General features: G+C 40.2%; 1 protein-coding gene across 2 annotated transcripts in view; it reads left to right on the top strand.

The window, feature by feature from the left end:
• LOC133583834 (bis(5'-adenosyl)-triphosphatase-like) overlaps positions 1-9610 on the top strand; it is a 282505-nt gene extending 272895 nt beyond the window's left edge. For both annotated transcript variants that reach the window (XM_061937675.2, XM_061937676.2), the window contains exon 6: positions 7100-9610. In XM_061937675.2, the coding sequence (XP_061793659.1) occupies positions 7100-7207 (108 nt within the window). In that variant the 3' untranslated portion in view covers positions 7208-9610. The remainder of the gene's footprint in view (positions 1-7099) is intronic.
• Positions 9611-17670: the final 8060 nt, after the last annotated feature.

Below are 17670 nucleotides of genomic sequence, written 5' to 3'. Positions count from 1 at the left end.
TTTTGAACTTTGCACCTATAACAATCCGGATGGTTCTTTTCCTCTTTGGTCAGGAGGACACGACGTCCACAGTTTCCAAAAACAATTTGAAATGTGGACTCGTCAGACCACAGAACACTTTTCCACTTTGAATCAGTCCATCTTAGATGAGCTCAGGCTCAGCAAAGCCGACGGCGTTTCTGGGTGTTGTTGATAAACGGTTTTCGCCTTGCATAGGAGAGTTTTAACTTGCACCTACAGATGTAGCGACCAACTGTAGTTGCTGACAGTGGGTTTCTGAAGCGTTCTTGAGCCCATGTGGTGATATCCTTTACACACTGATGTCGCTCGTTGATGCAGTACAGCCTGAGGGATCGAAGGTCACGGGCTTAGCTGCTTACGTGCAGTGATTTCTCCAGATTCTCTGAACCCTTTGATGATATTACGGACCATAGATGGTGAAATCCCTAAATTCCTTGCAATAGCTGGTTGAGAAAGGTTTTTCTTAATCTGTTCAACAATTTGCTCACGCATTTGTTGACAAAGTGGTGACCCTCACCCCATCCTTGTTTGTGAATGACTGAGCATTTAATGGGATCTACTTGTATACCCAATCATGGCACCCACCTGTTCCCAATTAGCCTGCACACCTGTGGGATGTTCCAAATAAGTGTTTGATGAGCATTCCTCAACTTTATCAGTATTTATTGCCACCTTTCCCAACTTCTTTGTCACGTGTTGCTGGCATCAAATTCTAAAGTTAATGATTATTTGCAAAACAAAAAAAAAATGTTTATGAGTTTGAACATCAAATATGTTGTGTTTGTAGCATATTCAACTGAATATGGGTTGAAAATGATTTGCAAATCATTGTATTCCGTTTATGTGTATTCCAAAGACATGCACCTGGGGATAGGTTGATTGGCAACACTAAATTGTGTGAATGTGAGTGTGAATGTTGTCCGTCTATCTGTGTTGGCCCTGCGATGAGGTGGCGACTTGTCCAGGGTGTACCCCGCCTTCCGCCCGATTGTAGCTGAGATAGGCTCCAGCGCCCCCCGCGACCCCAAAGGGAATAAGCGGTAGGAAATGGATGGATGGATGGATGTATTCCATTTATATTTACATCTAACACAATTTCCCAACTCATATGGAAACGGGGTTTGTACATCTATAAACAAGCTTATCGGTGTGTCTAGTGGGACAGGCAAAAGTTAAGTTGGAGAAAATGCAGTCGTTTATAAATTATTTAATGTTTCCCTGCGGTCCGGTAGCAAATGCGTCACGGACCGGTGTTTGGGGACCACTGGTTTAGGGGAAACCCTGTTTCCTATATGAAAAGCTTCTTGCAAAATGCATTTTATTGTACCTTCCTGTAGAGCAGTACTGCCAGCGTGCTAAAAATATGTTGTTATCAATTAAACACGCAGTCTTAGTCGATCACGTGCAAAACGCCCACTGAAACTACACACAATTTTTTACTATTTAGCATGTGTTATTTGGATCTTAGTTGATCAGGCCGTTGGTGTATCGTTCCTGTAGAGTCAGAACAGTGATTAACAAGTTTTGGTATTGAAAAATGTTAAATTAAAAATAAAATACAGACTAACTTAGATTGAATTATTACAGTACATTAGACCAGGGTTTCTTAACCATAGGGCCAAATCCATTGTTGGGCCGCGAGCGCCTCCTCGAGGGCTGCCAAAAAATATCTGTTTCTCAGCTATATGGGCCGCAGCGATACTCAGTTGTAATACACTTTTCCACCACTTGTGGCAGTAATGACAATATCAAACAAACCGAAGAAGCCTGGAGCTACTGTCATAAAGAAGTTTCTTAAGGGCAAAAAAATATGACTAAAGTGGTAAATCAATCAATCAATCAAAGTTTACTTATATAGCCCTAAATCACGAGTGTCTCAAAGGGCTGCACAAGCCACAGCGACATCTAAAGATGTATTTTCATTTGCACTTTAATGTTATTGACAGTTTAGTTAAGAGACATATTAATTATTAATATAGTTTATTCATTTTAGCACAACATAATTGTATGTATACTTGTTTATTTTTCAGTTATTTACGAGTCCCTTATGGAGTGTATACTTGGTTAGTACTAGTTTTCTAATCAGTCTGACCTACAGTCGTGGTCAAAAGTTGACATATACTTGTAAAGAACATAAAGTCATGGCTGTCTTGAGTTTCCAATAATTTCTACAACTCTTATTTTTTTGTGATAGGGTGATTGGAGCACAGACTTGTTGGTCACAAAAATATTCATGAAGTTTGGTTATTTTATGAATTTATTATGGGTCTACTGAAAATGTGAGCAAATCTGCTGGGTCAAAAGTATACATACAGCAATGTTAATATTTGCTTACATGTCCCTTGGCACTTGTTTCTTCAGCATTGTCCACACGTTTAAGTCAGAACTTTGGGAAGGCCATTGTAAAACCTTCATTATAGCTTGATTTAGCTATTCCTTTACCACTTTTGACGTGTTTTTGGGGTCATTGTCCTGTTGGAACACCCAACTGCGCCCAAGACCCAACCTCCGGGCTGAGGATTTTAGGTTGTCCTGAAGAATTTTTTCATTGTCCCATTTACTCTCTGTAAAGCACCAGTTCCATTGGCAGCAAAACAGGCCCAGAGCATAATACTACCACCACCATTCTTGACAGTAGGAATGGTGTTCCTGGGATTAAAGTCCTCACCTTTTCTCCTCCAAACATATTGCTGGGTATTGTGGCCAAACAGCTCAGTTTTTGTTTCATCTGACATCACATGGACAAAGATAAGACCTTCTGGAGGAATGTTCTGTGGTCAGATTAAACAAAAATGTAGCGATTTGGCCACAATACTCAGACAACTTTAAGTCCAAGGTTTGTGTGTGAAATAAATAATAGTCTTTGTGAATAACACATGGTTTCATATCATTTGACAAGGTTGTAAACTGTAAGTAGGTTAGATATAATAATTGAATTTCATTCAAATCAAGAGTAAGATTACTAACTCAGTGTTAATATTTGAATGGGCCCCGAGGTAAAAAGGGTTAAGAACCCATGCATTAGACTACAAGTCACCTTGAAACCCTCTCTCTGAAACGTAATAATCCTGGGGGGTAATAATGGACTCAGACTTCAACTTTAACAGCCACATTAAGTTAATAACATCAGCAGCTTTTTACCACCTAACAGCATTGCCAAAATGAAAAAAATAATGTCCAAGGCAGACTTAGAAAGACTAATCCATGCCTTTGTCTCCGGCAGGTTAGACTACTTAAGTTAAAGTTAAAGTGCCAATGATTGTCACACACACACTAGGTGTGGCGAAATTATTCTCTGCATTTGACCCATCACCCTTGTTCCACCCCCTGGGAGGTGAGGGGAGCAGTGAGCAGCAGCGGTGGCCGCGCCCGGGAATCATTTTGGTGATTTAACCCCCAATTCCAACCGTTGATGCTGAGTGCCAAGCAGGGAGGCAATGGGTGCCATTTTTATAGTCTTTGGTATGACTCAGCCGGGGTTTGAACTCACAACCTACCGATCTCAGGGCGGACACTCTAACCACTACTGTAATGACCTTCTCACTGGGCTCTCCAAAGTCCATCTAGAATGCTGCTGCTCGAGTCCTGGCTAGAACCAGGAGAAATGACCATATTAGTCCAGCACTCAGGTCATTAATTAGAAACAAAAGGCTGAAATGTTGATAAGAATAATGAATAAAAACACAAAAATGCATCTTTAAATATGTTTTAACCTTTTTATTCAACTATTTCATTACAAATGACATGATGACATTATACTAGAAATGCAGCAGGGGGATATAAAATAGTATTATCTGTTAGGCACAAAACAGGTCAATGCAGTGAAGAGAAGCAATACAGCATAAATCACACGAGGACTGTTACTTAGACTCAAAATGTTGACAGACAAGCTGTTACTAAAATAGTAATTTTGCCATAACACCGGCAATAATGTGGAATGTTCCAAAGGTTTTGGTCAAGTAAAATTACTCCGTAGAGTAAAAAAAACTGTCTAGAATGGACTTACACTTTCTCTAAATTGAAGTGGTAGTTTGTGACGGTCCCGTGTCGTGCGGGTTCCATGGACCACCAAATAGGGACATTACTGCGAGCAGGTTTTGACTTTTCTTTATTCTTTCAATAAAGCTGCGTCTTCTTGCTTCGGGTCTGCTTTTCAGCACCACGTCGTTGTCTCCGTCTGGCTTTTGGTCTCTTGCGCGCTGCGTCTGCTTCAGACTCTCCAACTCTCTCTTCCCCGTCGTTCACGGCTGCCGCCCTTTTACACAGTGAAAGGAGATTATTTGATTGTGCCCAGGTGGGCGATCCACGCACCTGATATGATTTACGGCGTAGATCCCGGCGCGCCCCGCCTCGCCGCTGGCCCGCCCGCCACGCCTCTCCACATAGTTGTTGTTTTTTCTGGAGACACCAATTGGACACAATAATTGATGACGTTAGGCCCATGACGCAGTAAGTTGAATGACGCGGACACGTTTGTTACTGGATGCTTCCTAATACGCTTCTGCATTGGAGATTTTGTATGTGTAAATAATATGCAACTATAATTATGTGATACTTGTTCACATTGACACATTTTAGACTGCAATATTGTTCAATTAAGGGCACGTGCTAAGTATGTCAAGCTTGTGTGCTATTGTGTGCTTAATCGTTGTGTAGCTGCTAGCTCTCAGTAACCTTTATAGCCTACCATGTTTACCTTTTGTAAATGACTTCACTAAACACTGCAGAACTGCTTGTATCGGGGCGCCAATATCAAGACATTTTACATGCAAGTTGATACTGACCTACTCAGTGGCATAGTGGTTAGAGCAGGGGTCGGCAACCTTTACCACTCAAAGAGCCATTTTGACCAGTTTCACAAATTAAAGAAAACAATGGGAGCCACAAAACTCTTTTGAAATTTAAAATGAAATAACACTGCATACAAAGTTTTTTTTTGCTTTGTGCTATGTATAAACCAGTCACACGTTGTATGAGGCTTCTGCTTGCACACGTAAGTGACAGCAAGGCATACTTGATCAACAGCCACACAGGTTACACTGACGGTGGCCGTATAAAACAACTTTAACACTCTTACTAATATGCGCCACACTGTGAACCCGCACCAAACAAGAATGACAAACACATTTCGGGAGAACATCTGCACTGTAACACAACATAAACACAACAGAACAAATACCCAGAATCCCATGCAGCTCTAACTCATCCGGGCTACATTATACACACGGAAGGGAGGGGATGGTTGATGTGTGGGGGAGCAGGGTTGGGGGGGGCGGGTTTTGGTGGTAGTGGGGGTGTATAATCACGTTAGCATGCCAGCAAGCTAAGTTGAGCATGATAAAAATTAACTTCAGCATGTTTCGTATACCAAGTTATATACGACTCAAAGGTGTATGGCTGCGGAAATAGAAAAAAAAAAAGTACAATTAGAAGTAAAAGTTACCATGCTTAAGTTAGCTTGCTAGCATGCTATCGTTTGCAGACTAACAAGTAACAATTGTCACATAAATAATAATAATAATAATAATACATTTTATTTGGTATGGCGCTTTTCAGAGTACTCAAAGATGCTTTACAGGATAAAATTTTTTTTAATATAAAACAGTTCAAAGTAATAATATAAAATACAGGAAATATAAAAGCAGTACATTGTAAAATACATGATAATACTGCTACCATTTGCATGCTAACAAGTAACAAGTGTCACATACCAAGTTTCATGACCCTGGGTGAAACGGTTGTAAAACTAGCTAAAAAAGTTAGCATGCTAATGTTAGCAAAACTAGCTAAAAACGTTAACATGCTAATGTTAGCATGCCAGCAAGCTAACGTGAGCATGATAAAAATTTACTTCAGCATGTTTCGTATAGCAAGTTATACGACTCAAAGGTGTATGGCTGCGAAAATAGAAAAAGAAAATGCTAACAAGTAACAAAGTGTCACATACCAAGTTTCATGACTCTGGGTGAAACGGTTACAAAACTAGCTTAAAAAAAAGTTAGCATGCTAATGTTAGCATGCCAGCAAGCATGCTAACAGTTTACAAGTGTCACGTGCCAAGTTACATGACTGGGGTAGACGGTTGCAAAACTCGCGCAATTAGTTAGCACGCTAATTTTAGCATGCTATCAAGCTAGCGTTTGCATGCTATCAGTTAGCATGTGTCACATACCAAGTTATATGACTGTAAGTGTATGGTGGTCTAATTAGAGAGAGAAAACGTAGAATAGTGGCGGTAAGAGAAATGTGTTGGAACTATAATAAGATGCTCCCAGTCTGTGGAACGCTCTCCCTGACCACCTGAGGGCACCACAGACTGTGGATGCTTTTAAAAAAGGCTTAAAAAAACTTTTTTTAGATATATGCATACTAGTTTTAGCTGTTCTAGTTAGGCTGTTCTAGTTTTTATTGTTATTTATTTTTTATTATCTTTTTATTTGTATTTTTGTTAATACAGAATCAGAATCAGCTTTATTGTCATTACGCAAGGTAACGAGATTGAGGCCATTCCATACAGTGCGATGTGTGCATGCTAGAAAAACAATGTGCAAATATATAAAAATATAAAAAATGTAGAAGTGCAATGAATATGGTGTGAAATGAATATATACATGAAAAAAAACAAACAAAAAAAAAAACAGGGTGGTTGGTGGAATGGGTTATTGCACCGAAGAGAAGGCAGTTATGAGGGACAATGGGGCAGTCCGTTCAGGATGGTTATGGCCCTGGGGAAGAAGCTGTTCTTTAGCCTGTTTGTTTTGGTTTTAATGCACCTGTAGCGTTTTAATGTACACTGTCGCACTTTGAGGTTGCTTACTCAATGTAAAGTGTTTTTTACAAATAAAATGTATTATTATTATTATGAAGAATAAAGTTTGAAGTATGAGCAATAATAATATGGGCTGCTTGCATTGCAGCAGGCCCATATTATTTAGCATTATAATTATTTAGCCCATATTGTTTAGCAGTGAATGGGCGCTGGCATTGCAGCAGGCCCATAATAATGAAAATGTTCGGGCAGGATACAGTTATGTGATTTCCAAATGTTTTAGCATGTTCATATTCTCACCTTTCGCAGCTGCAGAAACACGATGGCCCAGATGATGACGTTCCTTCCCAGTGGAGATCGGAGGAAGAAATGGCAGAAGAGGCCTCCATCTTGAGGAAACAACTTGAGAACCCTTAGACGTCCGAGGTGTCCAAAGTGAGGCCTCCGGGCCCATTTTCAGCCCACATCTCGTCGTTCGTTGACACATGACGTAGTATTCTAAAGATAGAATTCAACAAGGAAATCGCAAAAAAACAGCAGCAAAAACTGAAAAAAGAGGAACAAGTTATGGATCTTCTCTATGGGTTAGTTTCAATATCAAAATAAATGCAAGTGACTTTGGGTGGAAAAACTTTGGAGACATGCCTGGTGCTACAAAAAAGCAGGGTGATGATGATTGATATGAATATTGTTTTTTGTACTTTATTTGATGATGCATGTGTGTTTAAACAGATGTACAAAACCCAAAACCAGTGAAGTTGGCACGTTGAGTAATTCGTAAATAAAAACAGAATACAATGATTTGCAAATCCTTTTCAACCTGCAAAGACAAGATATTTTATGTTCCAACTGAGAAACGTATTTATTTTTGCAAATAATCATTAACTTAGAATTTAATGAAACTTTGCATACAAGTTGGCACAGGGGCATTTATACCACTGTGTTACATGGCCTTTCCTTTTAACAACATTCAGTAAATGTTTGGGAACTGAGGAGACACATTTTTGAAGCTTTTTAGGTGGAATTATTTCCCATTCTTGCTTGTTGTGGTATTTTAGGCTTCATAATGCACCACACAATTTCAATGGGAGACAGGTCTGGACTACAGGCAGGCCAGTCTAGTACCCGCACTCTTTTACTATGAAGCCACGCTGTTGTCTTGCTAAAATAAGCAGGGGCGTCCATGATAACGTTGCTTGGATGGCAACATATGTTGCTCCACAACCTGTATGTACCTTTCAGCATTAATGGTGCCTTCACAGACGTGTAAGTTACCCATGCCTTGGGCACTAATACACCCCCATACCATCACAGATGCTGGCTTTTGAACTTTGCGCCTATAACAGTCCGGATGGTTCTTTCCCTCTTTGTTCCAGAGGACACGACGTCCACAGTTTCCAAAAACAATTGGAAATGTGGACTCGTCAGACCACAGAACACTATTCCACTCTGCATCAGTCCATCTTAGATGATCTCGGGCCCGGTGAGCTCATGGGTGTTGTTGATAAATGGCTTTGGCTTTGCGTATAGGAGAGTTTTAACTTGCCCTTACAGATGTAGCGACAAACTGTAGTTACTGACAGTGGTTTTCTGAAGTGTTCCTGAGTGTGGTGATATCCTTTACACACTGATGTCGCTTTTTGATGCAGTACCGCCTGAGGGATCCAAGGTCACAAGCATTCAATGGTACGTGCACTGGTTTCTCCAGATTCTCTGAACCTTTTGATGATATTACGGACCATAGATGGGGAAATCCCTAATTTCCTTGCAATAGCTCATTGACGAATGTTGTTCTTAAACTGTTTGACAATTTGCTCACGCATTTGTTCAGAAAGTGGTGACCCTCGCCCCATCCTTGTTTCCATGGATGCTGCTTTTATACACAATCATGGAACCCACCTGTTCCCAATTAGCCTGTTTACCTGTGGGATGTTCCAAATAAATGTTTGATGAGCATTCCTCAACTTTCTCAGTCTTTTTTGCCACTTGTGCCAGCTTTTTTGAAACGTGTTGCAGGCATCAAATTCCAAATGAGCTAATATTGGCAATAATAGCAACGTTTACCAGTTCGAACGTTAAGTATCTTGTCTTTGCAGTCTATTCAATTGAATATATGTTGAAAAAGGATTTGATTTTGTTTGTATTTACCATTTACACAACGTGCCAACTTCACTGGTTTTGGGGTTTGTACTTAATTAATAGCAAATGTCCATTATAACATTATGGCCAACTGGGAATGGAATACAATAATAATACACACAAAAAAAACATAAGTAATGAAAAAAATGATACCCCCTTTTTGATATTCTTGAACATTTATTATGGTGCATAGTCGAGGCATTTTTTCTTTTCAAAATAATCCAACCTGATTTTTTTTTATCTACATTTCAAGTTATTACGTTTATTATTCCACAGAAAAAGGATACACAGACATCTTCCTCTGGGTTTTTTCCTCTTTGTTTGTGGACACGTGAATGCATTCATAAGCATACAGTATATTGAAGACTAACAGAAGATCTTCACTATGTTTGTACTAAAAAAAGACAGATGTGATAAGACCGTGAAAAAAAAAAATACAGGAATATTTGTTGATTGTATGTTTGCATGTTGCCTTGTGATGTGTCTTCCTAGCAGATGGCGATGCTGTTTTGTAACAAACAGTATAATTCCTGAACATTCACATTACTCTGACACTTTATGTAAGTCTGGATATTCTTAACACACAGAAACAAAATGTAATTTGCATGAAAATGTAAATACAATAAAGCAGTGCTTTATCAGTGATTGGTGGCCCCAGCCAGTTTTCTCATAGTCTGCTTTAATGAAACCCTTCATTTAGATTCATGCAATTTAATCAAAGCATTGTGCTGATGGATTTAAACTTGATGACTCGGCACTATCTCCTGCCAGAGGTGAAGCTGGGGCGCACGTCTTTTCTTTCCTGCTTTGCGGAATTGATTTGACACTCAGAGCGTAGGTTTTTCTTTACATTATTAAAGCAATGTGGGCTTGAAAGTTGAAACACATTTATATCCGGGCCGGCCAGCTCTAATCCCGATCAAATACATGAAATCCTCAATCTTCCAAGAACGTGCTGAGCTGGCCAAAAAGTGTGGAACAGGAGAACGCTGCAGATTGTCGCAGTCTGGCGGCGTTTCTACGACAACGCACACCTGAAGCTCGTTTGTGGAAGCATCCGCTCGGGATGCTGACGTATGCAATCAACAATGCTTTTGCAGGAGTGAGACCAACGCTGTAGCTTGTTTTGATAAATGCTTGTGGAATCTTTCAGAAGACCCGACCTCTCACTGTTCAACATTAACATTTGGGTAGAGTTTTTGATATGCACGTTTTTTCCAGTCAGCTACTTTTTACCCACACTTTGAACTCTGCGCTTTATACAATAATGTGATTAAATTATAGGTTTTTTTGGGTTCACATGCCGCCAATAAGTTTAGCCTCATCACATCAGACGAATGGAATAGTCAAACGTGTCACAATGAACCAATGAAATTGTTCACATTAAATAAAAAATATTGTTCACATTGAATCAAAAACAACCACACAATCTTTCAGTCAGCCATTTAGAGTGTTATGTACTCTCCCTCATCAAGACATGACGAAATGCAGAAGGTGACCCCAGCGTGCAGGACGAAGATCGCACTCAACGACTTCTCCGGTAGGCTCCTGTAAAAAAAAATGTTTTACATTAAATCAAACACACCCACACAATCTTTCAGTCAGCCATTTAGAGCGTTATGTACTCTCCCTCATCAAGACACGACGAAATGCAGAAGGCGACCCCAGCGTGCAGGACGAAGATCGCACTCAACAACTTCTCCGGTAGGCTCCTGTAAAAAAAATGTTTTACATTAAATCAAACACACCCACACAATCTTTCAGTCAGCCATTTAGAGCATTATGTACTCACCCTCATCAAGACACGACGATATTCAGAAGGCGACCCCAGCGTGCAGGACGAAGATTGCACTCAACGACTTCTCCGGTAGGCTCCTGTAAAAAAAATGTTTTACATTAAATCAAACACACCCACACAATCTTTCAATCAGCCATTTAGAGCGTTATGTAATCTCCCTCATCAAGACATGACGAAATGCAGAAGGCGACCCCAGCCTGCGGGAGGACGAAGACCGCACTCAACGACTTCTCCGGTAGGTTCCTGTAAAAAAAATTGTTCACATTAAATCAAACACACTCACACAATCTTTCAGTCAGCCATTTAGAGCGTTATGTACTCTCCCCCATCAAGACATGACAAAATGCAGAAGGCGACCCCAGCGTGCAGGAGGAGGAAGAGCAGGACAAAGACCGCACTCAATGACTTCTGTGGTAGGCTCCTGTAAAAAAAAAATTGTTCACATTAAATCAAAAACACCCACACAATCTTACAGTCAGCCATTTAGAGCATTATGTACTCTCCCTCATTAAGACATGACGAAATGCAGAAGGCGACCCCAGCGTGCAGGAGGAGGAAGAGCAGGACGAAGACCACGCTCAACGACTTCTCCGGTAGATTCCTGTAAAAAAAAAAAAATTGTTCACATTAAATCAAACACACCCACACTATCTTACAGTCGGCCATTTAGAGCGTTATGTACTCTCCCTCATCAAGACATGACAAAATGCAGAAGGCGACCCCAGCGTGCGGGAGGACGAAGACCGCACTCAACAACTTCTCCGGTAGGTTCTCCGGTAGGTTCCTGTGAAAAACAATTGTTCACAATAAATCAAACACACTCAAACAATCTTTCAGTCAGCCATTTAGAGCGTTATGTACTCTCCCTCATCAAGACATGACGAAATGCAGAAGGCGACACCAGCATGCAAGAGGAGGAAGAGCAGGACAAAGACCGCACTCAATGACTTCTCCGGTAGGCTCCTGCAAAAAACAATTGTTCACATTAAATCAAACACACTCACACAATCTTTCAGTCAGCCATTTAGAGCGTTATGTACTCTCCCTCATCAAGACATGACGAAATGCAGAAGGCGACCCCGGCGTGCGGGAGGACGAAGACCGCACTCAACGACTTCTCCGGTAGGTTCTCCGGTAGGTTCCTGTGAAAAACAATTGTTCACAATAAATCAAACACACTCACACAATTTTTCAGTCAGCCATTTAGAGCGTTATGTACTCTCCCTCATCAAGAGATGACGAAATGCAGAACGCGACCCCAGCGTGCAGGAGGAGGAAGAGCAGGATGAAGATCGCACTCGACTTCTGCGGTAGGCTCCTGTAAAAAAAAATAATTGTTCACATTAAATCAAACACACCCACACAATCTTACAGTCAGCCATTTAGAGCGTTATGTACTCTCCCTCATCAGGACATGACGAAATGCAGAAGGCGACCAATGCAAGTCATCAGAATGAGGTAATACACCAACTTATATTCTTGTCTTCGTGAAAGAAAGAAATCTATATGTGTTAAATATGCTTGTATTATCATTAAACACCTTTAACTTGTTAACAAAAATATCTCTTCCATAAATAAATGAATAGAAATTATATATATGAATGAGGTGGATCCCTTCCACTTGGTCAATTGAAAAGTAGCTCGCCTGCAGAAGAAGTGTGTGCACCCTTGGTCCAGTTTAATGTCCATCTGTTTATTTCACTTGTGAATTAGACCCCGCGACACCTCCACAGAAAGTCTGTCTCACTGATCTAGAATCTGGTTCTCATAGCCAGAAATCTCACGAGATCAAACAAAGAAAACTAAGAAGAAGAAACTTGACAACAACAACACTACACAACCTGCAACACAGAAGAGGACATACAAACCCCGTTTCCATATGAGTTGGGAAATTGTGTTAGATGTAAATATAAACGGAATACAATGATTTGCAAATCATTTTCAACCCATATTCAGTTGAATATGCTACAAAGACAACATATTTGATGTTCAAACTGATAAACATTTTTTTTTTTGCAAATAATCATTAACTTTAGAATTTGATGCCAGCAACACGTGACAAAGAAGTTGGGAAAGGTGGCAATAAATACTGATAAAGTTGAGGAATGCTCATCAAACACTTATTTGGAACATCCCACAGGTGAGCAGGCAAATTGGGAACAGGTGGGTGCCATGATTGGGTATAAAAGTAGATTCCATTAAATGCTCAGTCATTCACAAACAAGGATGGGGCGAGGGTCACCACTTTGTCAACAAATGCATGAGCAAATTGTTGAACAGTTTCAGAAACCCTTTCTCAACCAGCTATTGCAAGGAATTTAGGGATTTCACCATCTACGGTCCGTGTAAGTTAATTATTATTTGCCAAAAAAAAATTAAGTTTGAACATCAAATATCTTTCTTATCATTGTATTCCGTTTATATTTACACCTAACACAATTTCCGAACTCATATGGAAACGGGGTTTGTACAATACAAGTGAATGATTTTTGAAAGAAAAATCCCGAACTGAAAAAAAGAAACTTGAGAGGGCGTGAACATCGACTTTATCATCTACTGAGCCAGTTCCAGGAGAGTTGTTCCCAAATTAAGCTAATGGCTTTTTTTAAGCCTAGTTTAGCCTCGTGACACTAAGACTAATATCTGTCACAATTCATGAAGAGGTGGCTGGGGAGTCGGCGGCTTTCCCCCACAGATATGAATATTCTTAGTCGTAATTATTTGAACAAGATTAATATGACCATGACCGGCCATGACCCGCTTTGGAGCCAATTATTCAGGACAAATTAACTCCTAACACACCTCAGACCACAGGATATTCCTATAGGATAATCTACAAATACAAAACCAGTGAAGTTGGCACGTTGTGTAAATGGTGAATAAAAACAGAATACAATGATTTGCAAATCCTTTTCAACTTATATTCAATTGAATAGACTGCAAAGACAAGATACTTAACGTTCGAACTGAGAAACGTTGTTATTTTTTGCAAATATTAGTTCATTAGGAATTTGATGCCTGCAACATGTTTCAAAAAAGCTGGCACAAGTGGCAAAAAAGACTGAGAAAGTTGAGGAATGCTCATGTAGTGAGTCTTATTCTGCGTTGTGTAATTTTTTTTAAATAAAAGACACTTCACCATGCCGTCGGTTCAGTATTTATTGGAAACCTGTGTTGGAAACATGAAATACACACACACAGGTCTCAACTTTCTGGCGGAGTGATATCTGCTCCTTCTCATTCAAAAGTCCGAAGGAAGAGGAATAACAAACATTCATTCATATAAAAATGATAATAAATTAAATTACATTAACAAAAACGTTTTCTCACAAAAGAATAATAATGCACAAATCCACATACCTGTGTTGGAAACATGAAACACACACACACAGGTCTCAACTTTCTGGCGGAGTGATATCTGCTCCTGTGTGATGTAAACACCATGCGTAAATACTACCAAACAATTCACACAGTCGACGCTCTACGTCTAAATAAACAAAATTGTGCATAAAAATTACTCAAAACAACACATCACTTGTACCCACAACAATATTGGGTTAACTTTTCAAGTATCTAGGAACGTTTAGGAAGAATATTTACAATATGAAGAAACACGGAGCAGTGAAGAACTATTACCTTCTCATTCAAAAGTCCGAAGGAAGAGGAAGTAAAACAATCGAAAAAACACCAAAGACACTTCCCGCACCGGACATCCGGTTCTTCAAAATAAAAGCGTTACTTCAAAATAAATATAACACCCTGTCTAGTTCATAATATAGCGCAACAACATCACACTATTACACTCAAATTTAGAAAAAAATAATAATATGACTCCTTTAATGCGCCGTATAATCCGGTGCACCTTGTATATGAAAAAAGATAAAAAATAGACCATTCATCGGCAGTGCGCCTTACAATCCGTTGCGCCCTATGGTCCGGAAAATACGGTATATCCCTGACATGCAGTACATCATATTAGTCATAAGGAATGGAAGTTAATAATGTTAAGATATTTGGCAAGCATGAAATGGAGCAATGAAGCTGTGATGATTGAAGTCTGTCACAACCATTAGGTTCAGAAACCATAGAAACTATCATAACACACACTGGGAGAAACCAAATCCCTTAACTCTCAGTTTTGTGCTTTGTTCTAAAAACGCAAAGTGTGGCCGCTTTGAAGCATTGCTTTCCAGACAAATGATTCAACAGTGGTGTTTGTCTGCAAGCGGTGGATGTCAAATTGAAAACACGTCGCTTGTAACCCCTGTTGGAGATGAGGTTAGTAATCATAAACAGACTTTTAGGTACAAGGCGCTATTACTTCTGGGAGGCAAAGACAACACTATGCATCACATCATCTGCCGTGTATCCTGTTTGCTGCACCATGGCTGATTTGCTGTGAAATGAATGTTTAGGGAAAGGATTTGCAGATATCCGAGCACCGAAGCACGGGGCAAAAATAGGAATGGAAACAAAAGCCTGTGATGATAACAAATTGTTGAGAGCCATAAATATGGATATTAGGGATGTAACGGTACAGCATACTTGCCAACTTTGAGACCTCCAAATTCAGGAGGTGGGGGGTGGGGGGTGAGGGGGGGCGTGGTTGGGGCGGGGGCGTGGTTGGGGCGTGGTTAAGAGGGGAGGAGTATATTTACAGCTAGAATTCACCAAGTCAAGTATTTCATATATATATATATATATATATATATATATATATATATATATATATATATATATATATATATATATATATATGTATATATATATATATATATATATATACATATATATATATATATATATATATATATATATATATATATATATATGTATATATATATATATATCCCCGCTACCCCGAAGGGAATAAGCGGTAGTAAATGGATGGATGGATGGATGGATGTATATATGTATATATATATATATATATATATATATATATATATATATATATATATATATAAATAAGAGAAATACTTGAATTTCAGTATTCATTTACTTACACATATACACACACATAACACTCATCTACTCATTGTTGAGTTAAGGGTTGAATTGTCCATCCTTGTTCTATTCTCTGTCACTATCTTTCTAACCATGCTGAACACCCTCTCTGATTATGCATTACTGTGTGGCACGCACAAAAGTGCTTTCATCAAATGCACTAGATGGCAGTATTGTCCTGTTTAAGAGTGTCACAACATTGCTGTTTACGGCAGACGGATGCTTTACTGTAGACGTTCTTTATATTGTGGGAAAGCGGACTCAGGTCCGCATGGAGCTGGAGGGGGCGTGGCCTCCAGCTCCGCCTGAATTTCGGGAGATTTTCGGGAGAAAATTTGTCCCGGGAGGTTTTCGGGAGAGGCGCTGAATTTCGGGAGTCTCCCGGAAAATCCGGGAGGGTTGGCAAGTATGCGGTACAGCATAATCACAGTTTGGGACTTACCGTATTTTTCGGACCATAGGGCGCACTGCCGATGAATGGTCTATTCATGTCTATTTTCATACAAAACGTGCACCGGATTATAGGGTGCATTAAAGGGGTCATATTATGATTTTTTTTCTAAATTTAAAACACTATCTTGTGGTCTACATAACATGTAATGGTGGTTCAAAGACACAACAAACTCCCTTCTTGTCTCTCATGGACACACACCTGCTGTTGTTGACTTTGGACTAGCGACTGCACAAGATCAAGGCCGCGTAACAGAGACAGACACTGCAGGCTTACACACAAACATGCATCCAAATAAATATACGCCACACATACACACCCCACCCCCAACAACCCCACCCCCCCACCCACCCAACCCAACGCCCTCGACGCAAATCTCATAGGGGTGATGAAAGGATGGTCGGCGGCTGAGAGCTGCACCCCACCATCATGACCCCGCACTCCCTTCCCTCTGTTGCTAGATATCTCGAGATGTACGTTGTAATATGTATATGTGCTTTGCTATGGAGGTTTTTTCCCACTCTAGACTGGGCCCCCTTAGGAGCCCAGTCTAGATTGTATTTTTTACTCACCCTTCCCCAGCGTTTTACCTTTTTCCCCATCTTTTACGGGGCGCCTTCCTGGCGACCCATCAGCGTTCCTGTGCTGTAACCCTGTACACTGTTTGTCTAATCTTGAACGGGTTTGTACTGAAAACTAAGTTTCGATGTACAATGACAATAAAGACCTATCTATCTATCTATCTATCTATTGCAAGGAATTTAGGGATTTCACCATCTACGGTCCGTAATATCATGAAAAGGTTCAGCGAATCTGCAAGGCCAAAAACCAACATTGAATGCCTGTGACCTTCGATCCTTCAGGCGGTACTGCATCAAACAGCGACATCAGTGTGTAAAGGATATCACCACATGGACTCAGGAACACTTCAGAAAACCACTAGTCAGTAACTACAGTTGGTCGCTACATCTGTTAGTGCAAGTTAAAACTCTACCATGCAAAGCAAAAGCCATTTATCAACAACACCCAGCAATGCTGTCGGCTTCGCTGGGACTGAGCTCATCTAAGATGGACTGATGCAAAGTGGAAAAGTGTTCTGTGGTCTGACGAGTCCACATTTCAAATTGTTTTTGGAAACTGTGGACGTTGTGTCCTTGGGACCAAAAAGGAAAAGAACCATCCGGACTGTTATAGGCGCAAAGGTCAAAAGCCAGCACCTGTGATGGTATTGGGGTGTATTAATGCCCAAGGCATGGGTAACTTACACATCTGTGAAGGCACCATTAATGCTGAAAGGTACATACAGGTTTTGGAGCAACATATGTTTCATGGACGCCCTTGCTTATTTCAGTAAGACAATGCCAAGCCACTATTTGCACGTGCTACAACAGCGTGGCTTTGTAGTAAGAGTGCAGGTGCTAGGCCTACCTGTAGTCCAGACCTGTCTCCCATTGAAAATGTGTGGCGCGTAATATTTGTTCGGAT

Source organism: Nerophis lumbriciformis, linkage group LG03 (assembly GCF_033978685.3).
Source record: "Nerophis lumbriciformis linkage group LG03, RoL_Nlum_v2.1, whole genome shotgun sequence".
NCBI classification, from domain to species: Eukaryota; Metazoa; Chordata; class Actinopteri; order Syngnathiformes; family Syngnathidae; genus Nerophis; species Nerophis lumbriciformis.
This window is presented reverse-complemented; position numbering and strand designations above follow the sequence as displayed.